The sequence below is a fragment of the Arachis ipaensis genome, chromosome B7 (genome assembly GCF_059453495.1).
Source record: "Arachis ipaensis isolate K30076 ecotype BB chromosome B7, ASM5945349v1, whole genome shotgun sequence".
NCBI classification, from domain to species: Eukaryota; Viridiplantae; Streptophyta; class Magnoliopsida; order Fabales; family Fabaceae; genus Arachis; species Arachis ipaensis.
In genome coordinates, this window is record NC_142442.1 from 39,446,620 (window position 1) to 39,468,285 (window position 21,666).

A 21,666-nucleotide genomic window follows, 5' to 3' on the forward strand; every position below is an offset into this window, starting at 1 on the left:
TCAACTTCATCCTCTAAGCAAGCAAGATCATATATAGATCTTAGACTATATCCAGTTGACCACCACCCACACTGACCCCGCGACCCATATCCAGTTGATTTAGAATTTTGTGTGACTAAACCTGCATTGCACATTTACTTGGTTGAGAAATCTAGTGTCCAACATTTACAAATCATGAAAGGAATCAACATATGAAACAGAAAGCTTGAGAAATCAAACAGAAAATCAAGTATATATATATAATACTGCTTGGGGTTTGGACTGTACAGGAAGCTTGAGTCAACTATTCATGTACTATTAATACAGTAAAATAAAAATGTTCACTCAAATAGAAAATGAAGAGCACAGAAAATGAAACACTAATAAAAGAACAAGGGTTCGATCTCACCTTAGATTTGATGACATAACGTCATTGAAAGCATGCACCCTCCTAGCTTCCGAATAAACATGAGCAGCTCTATAAGAATAAATGCATCAATGCAAAAGCAAAGAAATATTTAGATATCATATGATTGGAGAAAGTCATACGTGAACTCTAAATAATCAAGAATATAATGCAAAAACTATCTTATCCGTAGTTTTCAATTATTAAAGAAACCCTGAACCAAAAAACATGACTAATTCCGTACAAAACTATAGATTTCAAACCAAATCAATAACAAGAAAAGTTATGTTCATAACTGCAACATGGTAATACAAATGGGAGAAGTGTCTCCACTACAGGGGTGCAAATGCAATCTAGATAGTCAGAAATTACCCTATAGTATTACAATAGTCACTAATCGAGAGCAAAACTATATCAAGTTTTAATTTTACCTCAAATATTTTTAAAGGATTTCAATTTATCTCTCTTCTAAAATTATGAATGATTGAATGTAAATAGAAGTGTAACAAAAATTACAATTTATAAAATCAAAAAACAAATAAAGAATCAAATTTAAGTTACTATATGGCAATACCAATAAGTGCAGCATAAACATCAAATAGTGGCAAAGGCAGAAACACAATGACTCCTCCTGCAAGTTCATCCATGACTCCTCCTGCAATCTCCAAATCTCCAAAACTGGACTTATAGGGCTTGCAAGTTCATCCATGACTCCTCCTGCAATCTCCAAAACCATGACAAGGAGGAAGTCTCGATAAAAACAAGAAAAGATCTGAGGCCAAGAGAGAAGAGAAGGAAAAGAACTTATTAGAATTTTGCCTTCCAGCTGAAAAGAACTTATTCATTTTGGGTCATTTAACACCAGAAGAAATAAACTTTCATTTCAGTAATAAATAAAGAAAAAGCATGGAACAAAATCTTCATTTTTAATAACCTCGAGTCCTAATCCCCCAAAAAATAAAGAAGTTAAATGGTTTTACAGAACTCCATTTTAATAAGCATATAACAAAGCAAGCTTAAAGATGTTGACCCATTTAATAATTAATCATGAGTTGATAAAAATGAAACGTTTTTCTGTGATATGATATATGAATTGTCATCTCAAATCTCTCTTTAATATACATTCAACCACAAAATTTACCAGATCAAGCAAATTTAAAATGACAGTATCTATAGCTGACTCGAACTTAACCATCTCTTAAAATATTCAAAACCATTTGAAAAGTATTCATATCTGCTAAATAAAAAAAAACTACATCAATCTATCTCCTCTTATTCAACAAGAAAGGAAGGAAGGTTGACGAAAAGATAAAAAGAAAGGAGGAGATGGAAGAATCAAAAGGAAAAAAAGTTCAGTTTGACAAAATTCCTTAAAGACAGCATAAAACAATAACCAGGCCCAAAAAGCATTAAAGTATTAATCATAGTAGTAGCAATCAGGGGACATAGCTCGCAATTCAAAAAACACTGAAAATTTAATAAAATTAATTGCAAAATTTGCCAACACGTCAGAACACGGCCCTAAATCTCTACCCTTTCTACAAATTTGCATGTACAGATTAGTGTTTCCAAAATTCACCCAGCACAAACTTAGATTCCTTAAAAAAGGTGATATAATATAAAATAAAAACGAAAAAAAAGAAGCATCCAAAAGGTGAATAATCTAACCTGATTACCAGGGAAAACAAAATTTTTTAAAAAATTCCGGAAACAAAAGCTTCAGGCCGATCTATAAGCCTCAGGATTGCAACGAATAAATATCCTGGGTAAATGAAATAGAAGCAAATTAAAAGAATAACAAAAAAACACAGAAAAATATCTTAAAGAAAAATATCTTTAAACCTACCTATCAGTTGAATTTTAAGGAAGAGTGGTTTTCTAGTGATGGAATTGTGAAAAGACTAATTGATCGCACACTATAAAAGCTTGTAAGAAGAGATCTCATAAGACTAACCATATGGTGTATTGGAATAGCCGTAAGGGTTCCAAATCTTCCATTGATGCGGCAAACTGCTGGAACAAGAAAAGTGCTGCTCCAACACTGACAACTGCAATACCAATTCACAAAGCATCAATTAATTTCAGAGTAAACTAAATATTGAAAGCAATCTTATATTTTGAAAAGGGAGCACCAAACTTGTGCTTAGTTACACTAGATTTTTATTTCTCCTGGTTAATGGAATTTGGGATTAATCATAAATTATTGAATACCTTTCCGATACCGGCTACTAAAAAGATCAAACCATTTTGCTTCAGGTTCAGAAGAACCTTGACTTGCTGCTGTTAAGTCATGCATAACCAAAATTCCGAACATTGTCTGCCAACAAAATTTCAAGGTTAACAATCATATATATGTTACTATCTCTATTTGATATTTGTATTCAGAAGAAAAATAAATAGATCAATACCATATAGGATTTCCTGCAAGAGGCAAACCGGCTACTAATACTGCAAGAATCCCAATACATATAAAAAGTTGATTAACAGATCCAAGCACACCGCGAATTTCAGTTGGAGAAATCTGTTCATTGTAAGGAATCACCCAAGCAGTCAATATAAAATATATAAACAAGATCAGAAATGTTAAAATAATTTATAGCAGCCAAATATGTATTTATCAAATGCAAAATATCAGTAACCAAATATCCATTATCAAACAAACACAATCTTTGTGTGTTGCTTGATCTTGACCACAACAGCCTCAACTGAAAAGCCTGTCAAAGTAAACTTTCATATATGACGACTCATACTAATCTTCCCCTACACCAATGCTTGGATTGGATGTCATGGTATCTGGTGGGTGCATCCCAACAAGGTGAAAAACTAGATTTGCTAAAATAAAGGATCAGATCACGACTCCAATTTCAAAAGAACATCTTTCACATAATAAAATTTGTTGTGCAACAATAATCCAAGTGTGTCTCTCCAAACTTTATGATAAAAGGTTAACAAATAAAGTATTCATATAAATCTCATCAAATGGAAGATAAGTGCAAAACAATAAAACATAACCCCTTTGCACAAATGAGTAAACAAAGTAAAATGATTATGACGAAGACAGAAATTAACTCAGCTTGGAGCAACATATAGATTTTACTTCTTTGGTTAGTGTGTGTATGTGTGTACGGACTAAAATGAAAAAGAAATTACTAGTGAAAGAAGGGGCTTCCAAACACGACCAGATTCAAGACACGTTCAAGAAAAGAGAACTAAACAGAAGAATTCCGACCAACAACACAAAAGCGATATAAATTCTCGGAAGAAGTTGATTAGATCCAAGCGCACCGCAAATTTTAGTTGGAGAAATCTGTTCATTGTAAGGAATCCTAAGGTTTACTATTCTGCAATTTACCAGCCTCAACTGAAAATTAACTGAAAAATAAAAAAAAAACTTAAAAGAAAGAAAGAAAGAAAGAAAGAAACAAAGAGGCACCATACTCTGGTCTGCGCTGCGCGGGGCATATACCTTGTGTTCGTCGCGCATTGAGCATGTTCGGCGGAAGGTACCTCTCCAGCGCGGTGAAAACCGCTGGGCAGTACATCAATTGCAAGTCTTCGTACTCCTCCGCTTTGTGCTCCTTGTTCGGATTCAGCCTCAGCCTTGCTCGAAGAAACCAACGCCCTCGTAGCTGGATTCTCCTCCTTCGCCGCCGCGGAGCCGTTTGCCGCTGTCGCCGGGGACGGCGCCTCCGGGCGGTCATTTTGTGACATTCTTCAAGAAATGGCATAGATAAGAATGACGGTAAGAGGGGAGAGTGAGAGAGTCTCGCGAAGCTTTTGGCCAAGTTTTAGGGTTATTAAGATGCAGGGGTTATTGGCATTGGGGTTATTAGTTTTTTTTAAAACCTTTTGGCCACGCTTTTAAAGCGTGCCAAAATAGTACCAGGATATGGCCACGTTTTATAAACGCTACTATATCGAAACTCTGTTGCCACGCTTTTAAAACGTCTCTGTTTCTCTCTATGGCCACGCTTTTGAAGCGTGGCAAAAAAAATGTGGCCGTATCTCTAATCAGTTGCCACCTTTACAAAAGCGTGGCCATTGACCCTTTTCGCCACGCTTTTGAAGTGTGGCGAGAAAAAACGTGGCCGAATCTCTATTCAATCGCCACCCTCACAAAAGCGTGGCCATTGACCACTTTTGGCCATGCTTTTAAAGCGTGACAAAAAAAAGTGTGGCCATAGGCCTTTTTTCTTGTAGTGAATCCTACCAATCTAGGTTCGTAACTTCAACTTCCTAGTCCACTCTTGGTTTGTCATATTTTAAAACTGTAAGCATTTGTGATAAGAAATTATATCAGACTTGGAAAGAAATGTATTGTTAATATAGGGAGAATGCCACAAGTTGGGAGGATAACAGACCTATCTTACAAAAGGAAAAAACAAAGAGAAAAAAAAATCAGAAAATCATAGCCTTTCGATCTCACAATATGTCTTACAAAAGGGAAAAACAAAGAGAAAAGAAAAAACAACCAGTGAATCATAGCCTTTCGATCTCACAATATATCTAAACAGGGAAGTTCTCTAAAAAGATGCGAGTCTTTGCATCGTATAGAGGCCAAATATCTAATTCTGTCCCACAAAACTTGTTTAACCGAAAATCTACCATTAAAGGTGCATAAATTGCGTTCCACTCAAATACACGTATAAATTTTCTAAAATAACTAACATGAAAAAAATTAAAAAGGGGAAGGAGAAACTTAGCAGGAACGAATTTGAGTAGGAAGGAACAGTGAAAGGGAAGAAATATTCTTCATTCACCAAGGGAGGTGTTCTTCAATGGAAGGATGGAACGAATCAAATTAATACTGATTTGGTAAAAAACATATAAATTTATTTTTTAATATTTACAAAAATTATATAATCATCCATCTTAAAAAATATTTAATTACAAAATAATGCTATTTTAGTTAAGATGTTAACTCTTATTGAGTTAAATTAACTCAAATTAAAACTAAACATTCAATTAAAATGTGCCACGTCATAGAGGGTAATTTATATGTTGATTTAGAGGGGGTTTGGTAGAATTCACAAAAAAAAAAAAAAAAAAAACGCCATTTTATTACTAATAAGTTCATTTCAATGCTGAGACAATTTCTCAAAATTAAACATATAAAAAGAGTTTTGAGGGTAGCGTTCAAAAGTATAAAAATAGGGAAAATAACAAAATAAAACTGGCTTTAATGCTAAGAGATTTCTATTTTTAGGAATATATTTAAAATCAAATTATTGAAAAGTGTCTTAATAAAGTGAATATTTGAGAACAAAAAAAAATCGACTTCTTAAAAATAGAAAAAAAGGGTTCATCTTTTTGTATATAGATTTGGCAAACATTTACAAAAGAAAAAATAATATTAGTTATTAACAAATATATAAAAATACAAATTCTTTAATTATTAATAAATATATCAATTCTTTAAGTAATTAAGTATATATTATTGGGAGCCAATCTTCTTGTTAAACATGGAAAAAATTGTTAAATTTAGTTCACTTATCCTACTTTATTGAAGTGCTTACAAGAGTAACAAAAGATGCATCATCTGATCTTTACGTACTTGACAGTAGACAATATTGCAATTGCGAATATATTATAAAGTGTTCTTATAAAATATTTTGTTTAGTTTTGTTTTTTTTTTTTTTTGTTTTAATTTATATAAAATTAAACGTACTTTTGATTTTTGTTTAATACAATTTAAAACTTATTCATTTTAGTTTTTTATCTAGTCATCATAACTCGATAGTAACCAAAAATCACCTCAGATAAAAACAACTTTGTTCAACGTTATAAGTAGGTTTTATTTATGCAATTATTATTTAGTGAATTATAGGGTACAGAGCAAAAGTCATACAGATTTAAAGATTTGCTTACCTAAATTATACTTTCCAAAGTCACACTTTTCACTTAAAACCGTAGCTCTTCACAAAGAAAAGCGTCACCTAATGGAAAAAAGTAAATTAGAAGATTTAAGAGAAGAAATAATTAAGTTATCAAAATTAATAGATCAAAAATTAATGATTTTAACTAATGTTAACTGTAATGACACCGAATTCTTAAAATCAATACAAAATGATTTTTCTCAAAATCTTTATTTTACTATAAGTTTTATTGAAGGACTTCAAAAACCTGAAAAAACTTATTTTTCACACGGAATTTCTAAAAAATGTTACCATGGAAATGATTCCCCACATCTTTATCATACTTTTAACCCACAATTAAATTCTATAGTAGATATGCTTGAAGAAATATTAGTATCCATAAAATTTCAAAGAAATAAGGAAAAAGAGAATCCCAAAGAAGAAAATTTTCAAAATATAATCAACATAACAGATTTAAAAGTAAAACCACCACTAAAATTATGAATATTGAAGAAAAATTAGAAGAAGTTACAATGCTTTTTAAACAATTAAAAATGGCTCAAGAAAATAATATTATGGAAAATATAGAAAATGAAGAACACATCCTAGATTATTCAAGTGACGAAGAACCAGCAATTCCAATACAAGTAAAAAATGAAGCTGGAACATCTAAGGATAATCAATCTCAATTTAAATGGGAAACAGGTTTTGATAATTATGCTTTTAAAAAAGGATTTATAAATAAAGATTCAAAATATACAAAAATACCATCAAAATACGTTCCTAAAATCCAGGAAATGGAAGGAGAAAGAATGCTCGATTTAGACTGTAAAAAGAATCAAAAAGAAATTTTCGAAAACTGGTTGAATTCCTTCTTATTAGAAGCCTTTACTAATCCAAAACTTAGTGAATTGTCTGGAAGAAACATTTGGAATTACATAGGGTTTCATACTAAAGGAACTGTAAGAGATTATATGACATCAATAGAAAACCAAATAATAGAAGAATTAGCAACAAAAACAACAGCTTATGATAAGATATTATATAATGATGATTCTATATAAAGAATTTTTTGGAAAAAATATTATAGATCATAGACAAGAAGTCTATAATAAAGAATATCAAGAAGCAAAAAACCATTTAGCTAATATTCAGATATATGATTTATGTAATGTGGAGTCTTATATATGTGAATATAGAATACATTATTACAAATTAAAAGAAGAAGATAAAAATCATTATCTTAGTATGTATATAACAAAACTTCCATATCCTGCTAATGAATTTATAATGGGAAGATTTATAAGAGAAATAAATAGAGGGACAATTGAAAATAATTTTGGTGGAGCAACCTCTGCAATAAGAGAGGAAATAAAAGAACGTTGTATGCAAGAAGCAACTCAAAAAAGATTTGCAAATATAATTAGAATTTGCTGTCAGGATAATGAAGAGATACCTCAAAAATATGGTCTTAATAAAATTTTTCAAAGAAAAAGAAAATATCAATTTAGAAAAAGAAAATACTATCCAAACTGGAGAAAAAAGAGGTATTTTAGGAAGAGAAATAACAATAAAAACAAAAGACAAAAAATGACTATTGCCCAAATAAAAAAGAAAATTGTAAGTGTTGGTACTGCTAAGAAGAAGGACACTATGCAAATGAATGTCCAAAAAAGAAGGATAAAAAGGATCTTACCAAACAAATAGAAATTGCTAAGTCTTGTTTCATGGAACCATTAGAAGAATCTGATAATAACCTAGACTATATTTTTGAATATGTCTCAGAAACAGACTCAGAGACTGAGTAATAATGCCACATTTATTACTATAAAAATATCAGAAAAGTTTATAAATGCTTTCATAGATACTGGAGCAACACAATGCTTTGCTAGTACAAATATAAAACTGGATTGGAAAAAATTAAAGAAACCATTAAGAGTTAGAATAGCTGACAAATCAATACATAAAATTGACCAAAAAGCAAAAATGGCTGAAATTTTTATTCAAAATTATAGGTTCATTGTTCCATCTATATATATGTTAGACTCTGGAATGGATTTTATCATAGGAAATAACTTTTTAAAGCTATATCATCCATTCATTCAAGAATTAACATATATAGTTTTAAAAGCTCCACACGATTCTTCAATAAATCAAAAATCAAAACGTATAAAAATACCAACTACTACTATAGATAAGATCTTAAAATTTAAAATATTTTCTATATTAGAGGCATGTTATTTAAATTTATACTTTCAGATAAATATCCCAAAAAATAATCTTGAAATAAAGATAGAAGAACTTTTGGATGAAATTTGTGTTGAAAATCCTTTAGATATTAAAAATACAAATAACGAATTAGTAAGCATTAAATTAAAAGATCCTACAAAAGAGATAAATGTTCCAAATAAAATTCCTTATTCCGCAAGAGATAGAGAAGAGTTCTCATTAGAATGTAAAGATCTTTTGGAAAAAGGAATTATAAGATTAAGTAAAAGTCCTCATGCGGCTCCAGCCTTTTATGTCGAAAATATTAATGAAATTAAAAGGGGAAAACGAAGAATGGTTATTAACTATAAGAAGATGAATGAAGCAACTATTGGTGATGCTCATAAACTTCTAAGAAAAGATTCTATTTTAGAAAAAATCAAAGGAGCAACTTGGTTTTCATCTCTTGATGCAAAATCAGGATATTGGCAACTTCGTTTAGACGAAGAAACAAAGAAATTAACTGCTTTTACTTGCCCAACAAAAGAATCAACAAGTGTGTTGCTCTATGAATGGAATGTATTACCATTCGGATTAAAACAAGCCCCAGGTATTTACCAAAGATTTATGGAAGAAAATCTAAAAGAGTTAAATGAATTTGCTTTAGTATACATTGATGATATACTAATTTTTACAAAACAGGATAAAGAAGATCATCTTCAAAAATTATTAATAGTTTTAGAGAGATGTAAAGAAAAAGGTTTAGTTCTTAGCAAAAAGAAAGCAAGAATAGAAAAACAAGAAATAGAGTTTCTTGGATTAATTTTATCCACTCAAGGAAAACTAAAACTTCAACCAAATGTTCTAGAAAAGGTAAATTTATTTCCTAATAAAATAGAAGATAGAAAACAATTACAAAGATTTTTAGGGTGTATAAATTATATTTCTGATCAAGGATTTTTAAAAAATATAACAGAATACACTAAAAGCTTATTTCCAAAAATAAGTACTAAAAAAGAATGGAAATGGGATGAAAAAGATAGTATGCAAATTCAAAGAATTAAAGAATTATGTGAAAAACTTCCAGAACTTTATATTCCAGAAGAAAATGACTACTTAATAGTAGAAACAGATGCTTCAGACATAACCTGGTCAGGATGTCTAAAAGCTAAGAAAGCTATAAAAAGTTTGGAACAAGAAAAAGAATCACTAGATTCTAAATATTCCCCAAAGGAATTACTTTGCAGGTATATTTCAGGGACTTTTACTCCAACAGAACAGAGATATACCACTTATGAAAAGGAAACTCTAGTAGCAATTAAATCTCTTAAGAAATGGAAAATTGATTTACTGCCCAGAGAATTTACATTAAGGACAGATTCAAGTTACCTAACAGGTTTCATACGATATAATTTAAAAGTTAATTATAATCATGGACGATTGGTAAGATGGCAATTATTTTTGTTACAATATCCAATAAAAATTGAATATATTAAGGGTGACAAAAATGTTATTGCAGATACATTAACAAGAGAATGGAGTTCGTCTACAACGCATTAGATCAAGAAATTCAAAAATATGAGCAAGAACTCAAAAAATGCAAGCATTGTCAGCAAATAAGGACACAGATCCAATCTCTCAAGAAGGCCATTGAAGCAATGAAATTAACACAACAAGCAAAACCATCAGAGTTCAGCCAGCTAAGCATGGTGGACAAATCAGGTGAAGAAAAAATTTCAGAAAATAAAACAATTGCTGAAATCATTAAAAAGTCCACCCAAGATAAAAAATATTATGTAATTTATAATGGTCCCATGAAGGGAGTATATGATGCCTGGGAAAAAGCAGCACCATTCACACATCAATCAAGGATAATTCATAAAGGAGGGTTTCTAACACTAGAAGAAGCAAAGGAATCCTTCAGGGAATATGAAGCTCTCCATCCAGAGCAAACCCTAAAAAGAGCAGATAAAGCTCCAATTCAAACCCAGAGAACAGGGATAATCAGAAACATTCCTACAAGGGCTGAAATCAAGGAAAAGAAAAGGGTCTGTAGATCAAATCTCAGAGAAACCCTTAACATAGTCCTGAATTGGACTGAAGAAAAAAGGGCAATTTTGGGATATTATCCTATTGCCAAAGAACAGCTAACAAAGCTGGTTATATTTCCAGATACTTCTCCATCTGACACCTATCAGTTTTTCCAGTATGGATTAATTGATACAATTTTAATTTTTAATGATCTAAAAATTATTAGTGAGTTTCCTGCAGGATTCGTTGATGCAGTAAAGAGATTTAAAAATATGATTGACAATGTAAATCTAAGGGATATATCCCTAAAATTTACAAACAGTCAACCTATTTTTAATGAAGAAGAAGAATGCTTGGTTCCAGCACACCAAGTAATATTCATGTCCGTATTCCCAGGAAATTTTCAACCAATTGATCAGATTCAAGATTTAACAATTTACAGTCATGAAGGAAGGCTAGCCAGCACATTAGCAAGGGTCTTTGAAAGAACTCAAAAAATAACGAAGGAATCTCACACAAGGATTAATTATAAAAGTAGAAATACTCTGTTTGTGTCCAGTAAAAGAAATGAAATTGAAGAAAGAGAGATGAGACTCTTGGTGGAATTTGAATCAGCATTCTACAACTTATCTGGACTTTTAGAAAAGCTCCCTGAAAGGATAAAGAGGAATCTCTGCTATTTGATAAAAGACAGAGAAGACCACAAGTGCCAGCTATGTGCCTCAGAGATATCTGAAGAAAGCAATAATGAAACGGAATCAACTCACATGATGAAGGAAGAAGATAATGCATCTGACGGTCACATGATAAAAGAAGAGGACAGCGCATCTGAAGCATCTCTCAACATTATTGCATAGTGACATAAGCACTTAGGTCATAGAGCACCAACAATGTAGCTGGTGAAAGAGAACAAACAATGACGTAAGCAATGACGTCATAAGAAGGGTAAGGATGGGAATTGTCCATCAAACCCAAATATTATAAATAGGTTGCTTAGGCAATTGTAAAGGCATCAGACAATAGAAAGCAGGAGGCTAAGAGTACTCATATGCTAGGAGAGCAAGGAGGAAGCTGCCGAGGCGATTCTATAGTCTGAGGAAGAATTCCCTTAGGGAAAAATAGTTCTAAACTCCCCTCTGGAGTTAGTATCTACAATCTCCCCTCTGGATATAAAAACTCCTTATGTAAAATATACTAAATAAAGGAAGTTTTTCTCCAGAAAGGTACATCTTCATTCTAGTCTTTCAATTATGAATTATTTAGAAAATTTAGAATTAACAGAAGAATCTGATTATTATAGATTAACTGCTTTATTAGATAATGAAAAGCAGGCTGTTCTAAAAACAGAATTAAATCTCAAATCAAATGAAAATTTTAATAAACAAAATCTCTTAAAAGAAGTTTTTAATAGAAAAAATATAATATACTATGGAAAAATTCAACTTGAAGCTCCTATAAAGATAAAATCTGCCAATGGAGAACTTGAAATAGCTTTGATAAATAATGAAGAATTGAGTAAACAGATTGAGAAAATTAAGGATCAACAAAAAAGATCTAAAATTGGATGGATTCATATTAGTACTATACAAGTCTTAATCAAATCTACATATATGAAAGGAATTAATTCACCAATAAGTTTAGCAATCTGTGACAAAAGAATTACCGATGACCCAATAGATCAAATAATTGGAATTGTTCATGGAAATTTGGCAAACGTAAATGTTAAATTTAATGCCCATCTTGGATATGCTATACCTTTATCAACTGAAAATCTTGGAAGATCTATAAGTTTGGCTTATAAATTTCATAGAAAGAATCTAATGGAACAAGATGATGAACCATTTTCAATTACATATGCAATAAATTATGCTTTAACAAATAGCCATCATAGTATAATATTTAAAAACAGAGAAAGAATTTATGTCGATGAATTATTTCAGAAAATTGTAAAAACAGAAATACCAAAATATAAAGCTATTGAAAACTCAGTTCTATTATTAAAAGAACTATCAGGAAAATTGGTTTCATCAAATTTTCAAATAAGAGAATCTAAAATTAATAGCCCTTTAAGTTTATCTAAGTTAAAGATTAAAGAAGAAAATTCTGAAATAAAAGAATTAACAAAAAAGGTCGAAAAATTAAATGAAACCTTAAATACTAAATTATGACAATAAATAAAGAAGAAATATATGTAACTTATCAAGATAAGAAACAAGAGCTCTTTGAAAGAGAAAATCATTTGAATTATTTGCAGTTTTCTGAAATAAATCAAAGAGCATTTGAAGCTCTAAAAATAATCTATGACAAGTTAAAAAGAGAAGTTAAAGAGCTAGAAAAATTAATAGAATCTCTAGAAAATAGTGATGAAGCGATGATAGAATTTGCAGAAATTCTAAAATAAATAATGAAACATACAAAGATTGAAAGACCAGAAAATAAAATAAAAAGAAAAAGAGCGAAAAAATTAAAAAGTAAAATAAAGGAGTATAAAAGGGAATTAAATAATCTTCAGATCGAAATTGATGACCTTATAATAAAAAGGATAGAAATAAGAATAAATATAAACAAGTTGAAGTTAAACTTAAAAAAATTATAAATGCCTGGAAAATCATATTATGACTTAAAAGAATTAAAGCTGTTGAAAGAAAAAATGGAGAATGAGGTTGAAAAATTAAAAAGATATTTAGAAACAATAGAAAGTGTAGAAATAAAAGAAGTTTTTGAAGATTTGAGAAATTATATTAAAGAAAAAGACAAACAGATAAAAGATTTTATATACCATAATCCATGCAAAAAAGAATATTATAAACTAAAACAAGATTGAAAAACTATAAAAATAAAATCAGAATTATAAATACTAAAAGAAAGAAAATTGGTATCAGAGCCAAGTTAACGATTAAGGGTAACACTTTCTCTTTAAGCAACACTTTTAGTGATACGCTTTTAAATCAATAAACAACCAAATAAAAACAAAAATCTGTAAATCTGTACCAAAACACATCTGTACACTAGATGGACCCTTATTATTTTCATTATAATCATTCATTTGGCATCTCGTAACTGATTATGTGCAACGTTGATAATTCAATCTACAACTCACTTATGAGAGAAACATTTCAAGTTTCATAGGAGAAATTTTTTTTGTTTTCCCGATGAGATAGACCACTGAATATTCATCGATATTGACTTTAAGTATCAGAATCTCGTGTAAATATTTACACTTTATATATATTTTTTATTGTCGAAATATATTTCATCTGAAAAAAGAATAGCAAGTTCAACTACGATTGAACAATTGAGTTATCTAACCACACTATAAAAACACGGTTAAAATTGACGGTGGAATTGTGATAAAATTAAAAATCAACAGTATGACATATCACTTTTAAATAAGTCAATTTTTTAAAAATTTAATAAGATCGACGATTTATTAGACTGTTGTTAAATTTTAAATAAAATCGATAATTTTTTTGTCAATAATATGAATTTAAGATTTTTACATATTTAATAAAAAACGACATTCTAAATGTCGATAATCTTATGTAAAATTAATGACACGTCTGTCGATATTTGATTTATTAAAATTGACAAATTAACCGTCGATTTAATTATTAACGTATCAACAATGTCGTCATCTATTTTTTTCTTTTATCTATTTTAAATTAAGAAAACGATAACATTGTTATCGATATTAATAGTCATATGTTTTAATTAATTTTTTTATTTGAAAACAGTAGACAACTAATGCAAATACATTTTTAAATAAAAAATAAAATTTATACTAAATATTAAATCATGCGTTTGTAAACTTATCAAGATAATAAACAATCCTCTAACATAGAGATTTAAGAGAAGAGAAATAATTAAATACAAAATATTCGTCTAAATCCACTAATAATACAAAATATTCAAAGAAAAGTAAATAACCATTACAAAAAAATTGCTGAGTACCGTCGGATTTACCTGCTGAAAAATAAAATATAATCTGTTGTTAAATTAATTACCGTTGGATTTTGCATCGGATTATATTTGACGGTATAAATCTCGCCGGTAAATGTTTATCGATGGATTTTTTTCCGACGGTAACTAGCGGCAAAATTACCGGAGGAATACGATATTTAAGTAACAGCAATCTGATGCCACTTAAATTCCAATGGTAACTATGGCGCCAAATAGTAAAACTTCACATCGCGTTACTATTGGATTTTTCCGACAGTAAATCTGATAGTAGCGCCAATTTTTAATTTTTTTTTTAAATCTGGAAAATTATTACAGTTGAAAAAATTCTGACAGTAAATCTAGTGGAATAATCGGTTTTATTTTCTTCTTCAATTTATAATGGATCCCGATAATTAATAATCGATAATCAACTCCCAATAAGTAAAGAATAACTCCCAATAAATAAATAATAAATTAATAATTTATCTAAGAAAAGTGATTTATATATGATGTGAAAGATCAAACATACAGAATAAAAACATGAAAGGAATAAAGAAATACATAAGATACAAGTAAGGCTAGCATGCATTGCAATTATATGATCTGGCTAAAATAAGGCTTAAACATACAACAAGCTAGTTAAACTATATTTAGGTTAATCTTATTTAAATTCATCATCTTCTTCTTATGGTTCATCATCCTCCTATTCCAAGGTAATTTCTCAATCATCGAATTCGTCTTCTTTTTTGTCTCTATCGACCCCCTTTTCTTCTTGAAGATCGTCGTCCGCTAGTGGTAGTGTGTCATCATCTACCCTAAGGTCAATGATGTCTCATCCATAACAGCCAACCTAAGAGTGATCGGATCAGCGATATCAACCACCATTTTCGAAGGAGTTTGCTAATCAATTTAGTAAGGTTGCTGACCCTCTGTCCCATCAGACTCGATGCGATTTCTTAGCTTAGTCTTAACCATAATAACCCAACTAGACTTGCATGACCCTAGATAAAGCAAATAGTATACATGTCGTGCATTTTGAGGTAGAATAAAAGGATCGTAATGCTTATATTTTTTTGGTTATATTTATTTCAGTGATATTGTAGTCCTTGTGCTTTCGTGTTCTCGGTTACGAACTTAAATCATACCATTAACATTTAAACATGCGCACCTTATACGTAGTGTGACAAAAATACTCTAATTGAATTATATTGTGCAACACATCATACCAATCAGAATGACCACTACCTACATTTCCACGAACCCAAACTCCAGTTTTATCTATTTTATTTCCCACCGACCATTGTAAAGAATTGAACTGATATCCATTAATATTGTATATCGGATAGCTTGTGCCCTTATTCATTGTGCAACTAAGTGCAACTAGTTTCCAATCTGTTGTGTAAATTAGAGAGACACTGACGTATTCTCTGAACCAATGTAAAAAATTATTTTATGATGTATCAGAATTTTTTTTCTAGAATAACCTATGATACAATATGATAAATAATAAAATTTCAATGTACTGAAGTTTTGATTAGTTGAATAAGTTATTATCTTACTAATTGCAATATTTACAAAGACTTAAAAAACTGACCTCAAGTAGGGTGAAACCTGGTCATAGTTAAGCAATACATGCAGACGTGTGACATCGATTTTCTTTTTCTCTAACCAATATTCACTACACGCGCCTATTGCAACTCCTTATGGAGGATAGGTTATTCTAGTTGACGAGGATTCTCCCCTCTCATCGTTCCTTCTAAATCTTGTTCTACGTGACTTAACATGAGGCTCAAAATAGAAGGAGCAAAATGCGGATGTTTCTTTAGCTAGAAATACTTCGCAGATGCTACCCTCGATCTTTGAGCTTTGTTCTTTACGGTGAGCTTAAAGGATCCAATCATTCTTTCAAAAGGTTACATCCACCTAAATTGGACCGGCTCACATACTCTTGCTTCGTACGGGGGGTGGATTGCCAAGTGTTCCATAACATCAAAAAATCCTAGAGGGAATATCCTCTCTAACTTACAAAGTATGATGAGAATGTTCTTCTCCATGACTGTAAGATAATTAATACTAAGTTTCAAAGCACATAACTCCCTAAAGAACTCACTTATTTATGTGAGAGATTTTTAGATATTGGTAGGAAGTTTTTTGAACGCGATAAGAAGTAATGACTCCACAAAGACATGACAATCATGACTCTTCAATCCAGCAAGTCTACCCTGTGAGACCTTTGCACACCTACCCAAGTTAGAGGTATAACCATCAGAAAATCCCAATCCCCTAATTTACCTACAAACATTTTGTCTCTAGTTCTTTGTTAGAGTGAACACTGCATTTGGTTTAACCCACCGGCCGTTTTCAACTCTCTTTAAGTTTAGATCTGATTGTCTGCAAATGTCCACCAAGTCTAACCTTGCCTTATCAAGATAATGATGAACCAAGTTGTCTTTTCAATAAGGCAACTCCCAAAATATACTCTGTTTCGTCCAATTATGCTCCCTGCCATATCCCAGAGGTCTCAACCCTGTTCCGTTATTGATGATCCTTGCGATTTTACTTACAGGATGCCAAACTTGCAAACCACTCAACCTCATGGGTGCCTCTTCTTGTCTAGTTTTATTCTTCCTAAACGAATCCTTGTTGCACCAAAAAGGATGATCAATATCGAGGAACCTTCGATGACAACCAAACCACGAATTGTTACCCCATTCGTTAGCCAAAATGCATTCGTATCCTCCATACAAATGGGGCACGATATTCTGTCCTAAATGGACTAACCTGATAACATCCCATATGCAGGAAAGTCATTAATGGTTCACATCAATGCAATATACAGTTGAAAATTTGTCTTCGTTGACATATCATACGTTTCTACACCATGAATCCACAACTCCATCAACTCATCCACCAAAGGTTGCAAGAAGACATCTATTTTGACCTTTGGGTTGCTTGGACCAGGTACATACGTTAGGAACATGTATAGGTCATTCATGCACATTTCGGAGGTAGGTTATAAGGAGTCATTACAAGAGGCCAACAAGAGTAGTTTGAGTTTAGTGAATGAGTTTCTTTCAATTGCATTCAATTTATATCGTTTATTTTTGTTATTCCTACTGTTAATTTGGTGAAATTAGAATTAGGTTTTAATTAATTTCAATACTGAGTTTTATTTATTCCTTGAAAATTAGTCTTTGAAGAAGTTTTAACTTGTTAATTTAATAAGTTGTCCTTTTTATTAGGACGGTATTATTTTCTCTAACATCAATTGGAGTTTACTTCTTTCGTAATCTGTGCAGTTATATTCCAAGTTGATTTTCTATCTCTGAATATACTGAAATTATTTAAGTTTTATGCTACACTTATTGTTCCTAGGATAGAGTTTTACGACGAAAGTGAGAAAATGTTGCGTTATTGGTTGAATTCTAGGATTTTTGTTACAAAATAATTCTCACTCATCATCTATGGATGTACGATAGGGATAACGGTGGAGGGGGATTTTAAAATCTAAGTTCTTTGAGGGAGTTGACAAGTTTGTTGCGTATGCCTTCAACATAGAACTCTTTAAGTCTCAAGCACTCTTAATACTCAAATAAAATCTTCTAATGGCTCAAGCACTCTTAATTTCACCCTACCTTAACCTACCCTAACATTATTTAATTTCTAATTATATAAATTAACATAACAAATCCTAATCACATACATCATTAAACAAAATTAATCAATAATTTAATAAAATACTTAATAAAAACCTAAAATTTTGCAAAAAAAAATGAAAAAATAAAAAATTATAAAAAAATTACCTCTGATGGTGGTTGCAGCATGGTGGAAGTGTGGTGGTGACAGGAGGTGGCAGTGACGGCGACAGGGTGAAAACTTCCGATAGGAACAGACACAACAGCGATGGCAGCAGCGATAGCTCTAATAGTACTGACGACCACATGTAGCGGCGGTGACAGCAGCAGCTCCAGAAGGTGGCGATGGCGGTATCTTCAATGGAGCAGCGAAGATGAGAGAGAAGAGAAAAGAAGAGAGAGAGAGTTCGTAAAAATGAGGGGGAAGGTATTCGTCGTTGCCAAAACGATGCGTTTCACTGAAACCTGTTATCGTCGAAAAATTTTGCTGTAAAATCCGACAGTAAACTTGGCACAAATTTTGCGCCACTACTTACCGTCAGATTTAGTGACAAAATTTCTAAGGCGACAGTAATTTTTCGAGAGACGAATTTTTACTCTTAATTTAGAAAAAAGAACACCTTAGGCATTTATTTTATGCATTAAATCTAACACTATTTATCTGATTTTCAAAAGTGATTTAGATCATTTAAATTTATCGATGACAACATAGTGTTGATATTTTAAAGACTAAAATAAACGCCATATCCGTCAATTCTAAAGAAAAAGTATTCTCGTCCAGCACTTGGTCGATAATGTGATAATAGTAGGAGAATGTTTTAATATCATAAAAATAATAGATGACTTGACTGTCGATTTTAATATGTTATTTTTAATTATTTTTTAATTATATCGATAACAATGTACCGAAAAATATCGACAAAAAATCTGACCGTCGATTTTTAGTGCTAAAAAATATGTTGTTCCTTGTAGTGAACAGAGAGCACATAAAGCACGCAAGAAAATTTTTCATAATTAATTTATGAGTTTAATTTTAATGATTTGACCATGTAAATTATTTTACGTAATCATTCAATTACTTTCATTTGTTTAGATGACTATTCACGTGTTAATTATTAAAAGTAGTTACTTTTGTTAACTTAGCGACACACTAGAAAAATTATTTTTAGTGGTTATTTACTTTACTTTTAGCAGAAATTAGACATTAACTATCTTATTTTTATTACTAAAAAATTTTAACGGCAATCATACAATTGTTAGTAAAGACCTTTTTAATGGTTATAAAAAGTATATATTTGTCATTATAACATATAGTAATAATGATAAATATATAATTACCACAAAAAGATAAGTTAAATAAGATATACAGTGACCATTATGTTATTGCTACTAAAAATTTGTCACAAAAAATAATTTTTATTGTAGTGTAATACCTAATTGGATACATATAAAATTTCTTTATACTATCATTGTATCAAAATTAAATTTTGATTTTATTCCATTAAATTAATACTAACATATCATAGTACAAAAGAAGTATTTTGTAAACGGTCTCTCTACGTGTGCAAACGTTTTTATCAACTAAATCTAACAAAATTGGTCTAAACCCAACAAAAACCGCTAACACAATGTGCATTTGAACGACGCACTTCTTCTTCTTTGTTTCTTTTTCGCATGTTCCCTCTTTATCGTCGTTCTTTAATTGCTGCTGCAATATATTGTTACACTTTTTTATTTATTCTCCTCATCTTCCTCCTCCTTCTAGTGTTATTGCAGTAATTTTTATTTTTTATTTAATTTTTTTTTGTTTAAAAAAAAGGAGACTTTTTAGTTTTTATTCTTGTTAAGAAGAAGAAGAAAATTTCTTAACAATTGGTGGTGGTGGTGAGGAGGAGAAGAAAAAATGAGAGTTTTAAATTGTGCAAAACTTATCAAAATTTTTCACACAAGAATTTTTTAATTATGACACAAGTTCGTGTCAAGAGGTTAAAACAAGAATAATTATGGGAAGGTGAAATAAGAAGGAGAAGAAGAAGAACAACAACAGAAACAACACCAAAATTTTGAATGTAAGATTTATCAAAAAAAATAGTACCGAAATTTTTTAATTGAGAGAAAATTTTTTAATTTTGACATAAAAATTTCTTAACCGTAGAACAAAAATTTTTTTAACCAATCAATTAGAAGTTATCAGAAACAAAAATAATAACACCGAAAATTTTTAACTGTGACACAAGAAATTTTTTAACTGTGGCATATAAAATTTCTTAACCAATTAGAAGTTTTAGAAAATTTTTTAACTTGTTATCCTTTGAAGATTTCTTGTATCATTCATAAAAATTTTTATATTATTTCCAACTAAATGATGTACTAAACTGATTGAATGGTATCGAATTACTTCTATATAAGAGAAGTATAGCTATTCTTGTGTCATTTTTAATAAATTAATGTATTTTTTGGATCCAAAACTTAATTGAATGTATTTTATTAGTTGAGTGAATTAAAATTTTGGACTTGTGGTTAATTAAAGATTTTTTGTATTGTGTCATTTATAAAAAATTACTATGTCATTTTTAACTAAATCATGTATTTTTATTATCATCGATATAATTGTGTGGTATTGAAGTAATATATAAAATGATTTAGTTATTTATGTATCATTTACAATAAATTGATGTATTTTTTAAATTTAAAACATATTTGAATATATTTTATTAGTTGAGTAAGTCAAAATTTTGAATTTATAGTCCTTTAAAAATCTTTTATATTATTTGTTACGGCCTGACCCAGAACCTCCACGGGCCGGGCCGACCCGAACACCACCCGATCCGGACAGACGCCCCGCAAACCGACCCGGACACGCGTCCAGGACAGTTCATGTGCTGCTGGGGGACAACGTCTCTGGGAACATGGGCCTATTTTGGACGGGCCCACCTCTAACAGGTATATAAGGGGAAGACTTGCTCTTCCCCCAAGGTACGTCACATATCACACTACCCTTTCTGCCTGCACATTTACTGACAAGAGCGTTGGAGTGTCTTTGCAGGTGGCACCCCCCTCTCCACGAAGAATACGGGATATCGGGACCTCGTACCCATCGACCGGCAGTCCATGACCTGACGAGCCCCTACCATCATCCCGGATCGCAATCCGAACCGTCCAGTAACCGACCCACCGAACATTGGCGCCATCTGTGGGGACTCGTCCATGGACTTCGTGCTAGTCGAAATGGAGGCAAACCAAGAGGCCGTACCCGGAGGCGACGTCGCCGGGACGGGAACCCGACAACATCCGAGATCTCCCCCGAGGGACGCGACCCAGACACATGAGAGACGCCCCTTCGGGGGGACTGGCGACAACCACGCCAAAATAATGCAAGAGCTACACCATAGAATGCAAGACTTAGAGCGCCGGTTAGCGGACAGAGAACGCGACCAGCGCACCCCGGAACGGAGTCACTCTCGTTCCCGCTCTAGGAGCCGCTCCCGGCGCACGCCTAGCCCCCAGGTCGAGTCAGAAAGCACTGGGGAGAGAGGGCGCGCGAGAAGGCGTCATGACCCTGTCATTTACGCCAGGCGCGAAGGGCGGCGTACCACAAACCGTGGGGACGAAG

General features: G+C 31.6%; 1 protein-coding gene across 1 annotated transcript; it reads right to left on the minus strand.

The window, feature by feature from the left end:
- Positions 1-2,104: 2,104 nt before the first annotated feature.
- LOC107610140 (plastidic glucose transporter 4-like) lies at positions 2,105-2,853 on the minus strand. The gene is made up of 4 exons (XM_016312221.3): positions 2,794-2,853; positions 2,597-2,702; positions 2,340-2,433; positions 2,105-2,147 (listed from the first exon to the last, which is right to left on the minus strand). Exons 1-4 carry the CDS (start codon positions 2,851-2,853, stop codon positions 2,105-2,107), a joined length of 303 nt encoding a protein of 100 aa, XP_016167707.2.
- Positions 2,854-21,666: the final 18,813 nt, after the last annotated feature.

Excerpts from the sequence above, each read along its gene's own strand:
- LOC107610140 (XM_016312221.3), bottom strand. The coding sequence starts at position 2,853 with ATGTATTGGGATTCTTGCAGTATTAGTAGCCGGTTTGCCTCTTGCAGG. Across the intron at positions 2,434-2,596 it reads TAGTAGCCGGTATCGGAAAG|TTGTCAGTGTTGGAGCAGCA; the intron begins GTATTCAATAAT and ends TTGGTATTGCAG. Across the intron at positions 2,148-2,339 it reads CTATTCCAATACACCATATG|GATATTTATTCGTTGCAATC; the intron begins GTTAGTCTTATG and ends TCATTTACCCAG.